At 39.1% G+C, this 6,000-nt stretch overlaps 1 protein-coding gene across 4 annotated transcripts in view; it reads left to right on the top strand.

Moving 5' to 3' along the window:
• The first annotated feature begins 2,164 nt into the window (after positions 1-2,164).
• The window catches only part of AMN1 (antagonist of mitotic exit network 1 homolog), a 22,341-nt gene continuing 18,505 nt past the window's right edge, over positions 2,165-6,000 (top strand). For all 4 annotated transcript variants that reach the window (XR_004841274.1, XR_004841273.1, XM_035889054.1 and 1 more), the window contains exon 1: positions 2,165-2,208. Coding sequence is in view for 2 of the 4 variants with exons in the window: in XM_035889054.1 (XP_035744947.1) it covers positions 2,180-2,208 (29 nt within the window). In the remaining 2 variants the exon portion in view is untranslated. The remainder of the gene's footprint in view (positions 2,209-6,000) is intronic.

The raw sequence follows: 6,000 nt of genomic DNA, 5'->3' as shown, positions 1-6,000 counted from the left end.
GGCCGAAGTAAGAAGTCTTCCTCCTTTGTCCCATAGTTGACCCCTCACTCATATGTCCTTATATGGGGTTGTCTGTCCTGTTTCTGTCGGTTCTTGGACATCTGGCGGTTATCTTGCACAAACGGTATCCGGTTTAGTTTGTGTAAGCAATTTCATATCTTTTGTTGCCTAACCTTTACATTGAGCTTAACATAAATCTTTAATAATTGAGCTTAACATAAATCTTTAATAATTGAGCTTAACATAAATCTTTAATAATTGAGCTTAACATAAATCTTTAATAATTGAGCTTAACATAAATCTTTAATAATTGAGCTTAACATAAATCTTTAATAATTGAGCTTAACATAAATCTTTAATAATTGAGCTTAACATAAATCTTTAATAATTGAGCTTAACATAAATCTTAATAAACAATACCCTAGTCCATAGTTTCTCACAATGGGGTAGGAGGGTGAGTGGCAGGGTTTGGCAGAGGTGGCGGTTTGAGAGGAGTTGCAGGAGTGACGGGGTTTGGCAGGTAGGTAACAGGATGATCCCTGACAGATCCGGATGTGGAGGGATGGCTGAGGATCCCTGGCTTCACCTGGCCCGAGGGAACGCACTGAACAGTGGTTTGCTTTCAGTTTTTCATTATGTCACATTCCTTTGTGTTTAGGAGGGAGTTAAAGACAGCATAGGGATAAAATATTTTATTTGAGAGATAAAAGAAAAATAGCTAACAATACAGTTAGTCTTAGACTTTTATTCTTCTTTTAAAGCACTGGAGATAAGATTATAGTTGCCCTGGTGTAGCCAATAAGTGTTTTATTGTTTCTTACAAAGTATAACAGTGAAAACATTCATAATTTAAATGATTCTTTACACTGCAGATCAGTAATGTACTCTGAGAATATCAACCAGCTTTTTGAAAAGAATGCAATTAATCTTAATAAGCTTTTCTCTCAAGCTAAATTTCAAATTCTGTGGCAAGAGGCAATTAAATGTAACTAGAAAATTTGGCATAGCTCAAATTTGTTTCATGTATCTGCTTTGGATTTGGAGTATTTTCTGCAAATTTGACCTAAGTAGTCAGTCTAGATCTGCAGGTCCTTACTCAAGCATGGGTGCATTAACCACATAGTATTTTCAGGAGGAAAAAAAAAAAAAATTTAAGTCTGTATTAAGTTTTTAGGTGCAACTGGATTTAGGTATGACAGTATATGGTGACAATTTGCCTCCTTCAAGATGAATTGCCAGGCAAGTTCATTTACCCAGTGGACAAAATGTAGGTGTCATGTGATAAATATGTATTTAGCATGTAACTGAAGCATGTGCCCTTGTATGACAAAGGACTGCTTGCCCCATTCACATGCCTCAATAGGCATCCATTGAGGTGTCATGTGATAAATATGTATTTAGCATGTAACTGAAGCATGTGCCCTTGTATGACAAAGGACTGCTTGCCCCATTCACATGACTCAATAGGCATCCATTGTAGACGAGGGAACAGTCACCTAGTAGGTGCACCCATAGGCCCCCCAAAGGCTCAGAAAGTCTATTTGACTCACCCTAGCCAAAGGTGCTGTTTTGCACTGAGGAGGTGCTGGTTCATTTGGGCTCTCAGTAAGAAGGGTGTGGGCTCTCAAGGCTAGTTGACTGGTTTATTGCATAAAGAACAATAGTAGTAGAAAACATGATAGCAATCTTATGTCCCTTCTGATGCTGAGGACCCCAGCTATGGCAGCATGAGACAAGCCCATTCACGTTGATCAGCATGCTGCACAAATCCTGTCTGTGGTGAGGTTCACACTCATGGTCTTCAGAGATTTGATAAGATTTTTTTAGAAGTAAGCAACCATTCTTCATTTCTGCAGTTAAGTAAAAGAATGGTACATGTAGATATGCTGTTTAAGCTCAAGGCAAATAACGTGGATAGCGTAATCTACTTGTACACATGCTGAGTCACAGCTACGTACAGGCTTCTCTGTTACGATCAGTCAGCCAAGTTCATCCATCAGTCACCGAGGTACTCTGAAAACATTTCAGTCTTGCGCATCTCCAGAGGAAGGAGTTAAAGGTGATCAGGGTGTGCACTCAGGCCATGTAATGGTCACTCATGCTAACATATGGGCCTCTGCAACCAAGGGCTGTGGTTAATCTCTGCCCAGATTCTGCTTGAAATTGCCATCTCCTTGTTATGGTGTCTTCTGAAGTGACCTGCTACAGGTGCCCTTATTACACACTGCTAACTGTAGAAGGTGTTTTTATGTACTTCCACGCTGGAAATCTTGCTGCTTTTCTTGCTTAAATCTGTGCTACACTTCAGATTATAGAGCCTTAATATTTTGACTTCTCTAGAGTTTTTAATCGGTATGAGTTCAAGTTACTGTGATTTGGTGGCATTCCAGTGCCAGACAAGGTTCCGTTGCAAAAAAGTTGTCCATAGGGACTCCAGAGTTGTGGCTATATGCTACATCTAATTTGGCTTAACGCTAGGCTGCTGCTGCCCTCTGCCCTCAGCCGCTCTTTGGCAGTATTATTTCTGTGACCTCACAGTTTTTGTCACAGGGATTTTCATTCAGATGAGATGCCAAACAGCTCACTGTGCAGCTATGAATTTCAGAGCTAGCATGAGGAAGGTGGAGTAAAAAGTGGGGGGGACTAGCTTTTTCAACCTCTGTTTGGACTTTATGTTTGATTAGAGTGGTGTATAATGACAGCTGGACTGCTAATGGAAATTAATTACAAGGGTTCTGCCTCACTAATAACTTTTCTTTTTTTGCAAAGCTAAACCAGTACCCATACTTTTTTTTGTTGTGCATGATTAATCTGTTAAAATGATGTTAAAGATATGTGGTACACTAGATGCTTACGTTCCCATGATTAACCTTAGATCTTAGACCTAGTAATGTACATGTACTGTAGTGCTTGAAACCGTAAACAGTTTCTACTTTTGATTGGTTAATACTCTTTTTTTACACTTCTTTATTAGTATTGCTGCAGCAATTTTCTATATTAATATACCAATATAATTATTATACCAGTAAGACTAATACTTGAAACTATTAATTACACAACTTTTTAGTAAATGTGTGTGATTTTAGTGTATTGTTTCTTGTCTTACGCCAATTGGGTGATGGCTTTTTTTTTTTTATGCCAGGTTGTACTTCAAGCTTCTTATTTATTGCTAACCCTTAAGCTTATTGTTTAACTAGCAGAACTTACAGCAGAAACTAAAACAAATCTATTAGTGTGTGGAGTAGTCCTTTTAATAAGGTCATTGTTTTTAAGATCACCAAGCCTCATATAAAGGGTATTTATTAAGGTGTTTCTGATACTTGATGGTATCTGCTGCTTATTGACCTTTGCCCCATGCCCCAAAAGAGAAATCAGCACTCCATAATAAGGTCATTGTTTTTAAGATCACCAAGCCTAATACAAAGTGAATTTATTAAGGTGTTTCTGCTACTTGATGGTATCTGCTGCTTGTTGACCTTTGCCCCGTGCCCCAAAAGAGAAATCAGCACTCCGAAGGTCACATGCATGAGAGCATCATATTGGAACTATTTAGAAACATTCATTTTTCTTTTTTTTTTTTTTCCTCATTGTATCTTATATTAGCTTCTGTTTCCTGAAGTTACTGTTCCCAAGATGAGAAATGACCAATTTACACGTGCAGTCTTAGCTGATGCAGTTTTAAGGCCAGTATATTGAGGTACACCAAATTTGTAGTTGGTTTACATAATTATGCCTGGTTGAAAACTGACAGTGTAGGAGTTGCAGGGCCTGCCAAATAGGGTGGATGCCTGGCAGCAGCAACACTTGCTGGAGAGGTGGAGAAGGCAACCGGGGCAGATAACAGCTTTAGCTGTCATACTTGTAGGAGGCTGCTGTTATAAATCTCGCAGAGCCCTGGCAGGTGTTTTAAGCTGACTTGTTAATGCCCAGGAATAAGCTCAGAACCAAGAGAGTTTCTGCCATCAAAAATGAGACTTAGAGCAACACAAATGAAACATCAAATTTAAAGGTGTTTTCATTAGGATTGTCACTACATGATAAAGAAATGTGCTGCACATGTAAGCCATCACAAGGGTATGTAGGTAGGTATTGCTTAGATTTGATCGTTCCATGCGTCGCGGATAGGTAGCTCCTATGTAACAGGTATCATTAACAGGTGGCCAGCCTATTGCAGACTAATGTGTCACCTGACCTGTCAGTGTTTTGGAAAACTAAGGTCTTCCAAAGGCATCAGAACATTTGCAGATGGGTACGTCTGCATGAACAAAAATTGAGGACAGAAGTAGAGCATCAGTTTCAAAACAGAGCTTCCTTTTATGGTCTTACTAGGAATATAAATTATCCGAATGCAAAGAATGCAGGAAGATGTATCTATTTTATTAAATGCCATTAAACCTATTTTAGCATCTGTTCTTCTGGATCATTTCTTCTATATGTCCCACTTCTAACATCTGTTCTGCTCTTCTATTTTCATGTGACATAACTTAGTATAAGCTGCACCTTGATGTAAGTTAGACTATTTGTAGGATAATCAGTCATAAAGATCTAATTTCTGGTTTATGTATTGGAGATATACACATTTGTCATGTCCTAAAACCTTAACCCTGTCATAAAGCTTGAGGTTAAAGTTTGTACGCATTTTCTGTTCTGCACCTCTCGACACATTTGGAACAAATGAGTATGCCATTTGACACTTTGTAGGCAACTCTGAACTATAAGCAGCTGGTATAACAAGTCTGATAATGTGGAGCAGGGAAAAGCAATCAGGGGTTTTGCAAGAAGGAATGGTCTTTTATCAGGTCATTACAGGAATAAAGCACTGCTCAGTTTTCCTTGTCCATGAAAAACAGGATTCATGGTTTCTTTCATTAAGTTAGACTGGGACAAAATCTGGCTGCCAGGTGAATGCATTATACTCTTTACTTACCAATCCTAGTGATTGCTGTGTGTATCCAGATCACATAAAGTATAGAGGTCAGCTACAGTGGAGAGAGCTACTGTGCTGCTCTGAATTACAGTAGATGCTCTGAGTTTACTAGTAGGGTGAGTTAATGGAAAAACGTTGATTCTACAAAGGCAACATGTTTTGTAGGACAGTAATGTCTTCTTTCAAAATTTTTCATGGGATTTAAAAAGAGAAGTTGGCCTAGGGAATCTAATTGAGGTAGCTCTGATCAATAGATAATGGAACCTCCAATTCGAAGAACTCTGTTACTTATATGTACTCAGGTTAGGTTTCTGAACAAGAGGGGGACAGTGAGGAGTTACTCTTCCTCCCCCACTTCAAATCCATTTTAGTTTTGCTGTGGTGTAATCCTTTTTAAAATCTTGGGATTTCCCAGATGACAGAGTGTTACCTTTTCAGTTATCTCCGAATGTTGGTTAGCTTCACTGTAGTTTATGTTCCTCATTTACCTAGGGACTTTCATTTTTTTATAATAAAATCTCCCTTCAGAGAGTTGCAATTCCTTCCTTACGGACCAGCTGTTGCCTTTTAGCATATTAGTGAGTGGTGATTGCTCTGAAGGTCAGTATGCTCAGGATCATAGAATTGTAGAATTGTTTAGGTTGGAAAAGACCTTTAAGATCATCAAGTCCAACTGTTAACCTAACACTGCCATCCCACCACTAAACCATGTCCCTAAGCACCTCGTCTACCTGTCTTCTAAATACGCCTAGGGATGGGGACTTGACCACTTCCCTGGGTAGCCCATTCCAGTGCTTGACAACCCTTTCTGTGAAGAAATTTTTCCTAATGTCGAATTGAAACCTCCCCTGGCACAACTTGAGGCCATTTCCTCTTGTCCTATCACCCATTATGAGGGTACAGTTTTTGCCTACAGTTGATTGGGGAACACTTGTGCAGAAGGATCAGCTGATTGACTGAAAGGGCAACAACTGAATTGGTGGTAGCATAGAACACCGGGAACTGATAAGGTTTGAAGGCAGCATAGCTGGATGCAGAAAATGACTCCTTATGGCTTAATTGTTCTAGTTCTA

This window comes from Egretta garzetta, unplaced genomic scaffold, assembly GCF_000687185.1.
Source record: "Egretta garzetta isolate BGI_Z169 unplaced genomic scaffold, ASM68718v1 scaffold352, whole genome shotgun sequence".
Taxonomy (NCBI): Eukaryota; Metazoa; Chordata; class Aves; order Pelecaniformes; family Ardeidae; genus Egretta; species Egretta garzetta.
The sequence above is the reverse complement of the archived record's forward strand: the minus strand, read 5'-3'. Positions and strand labels throughout refer to the sequence as shown.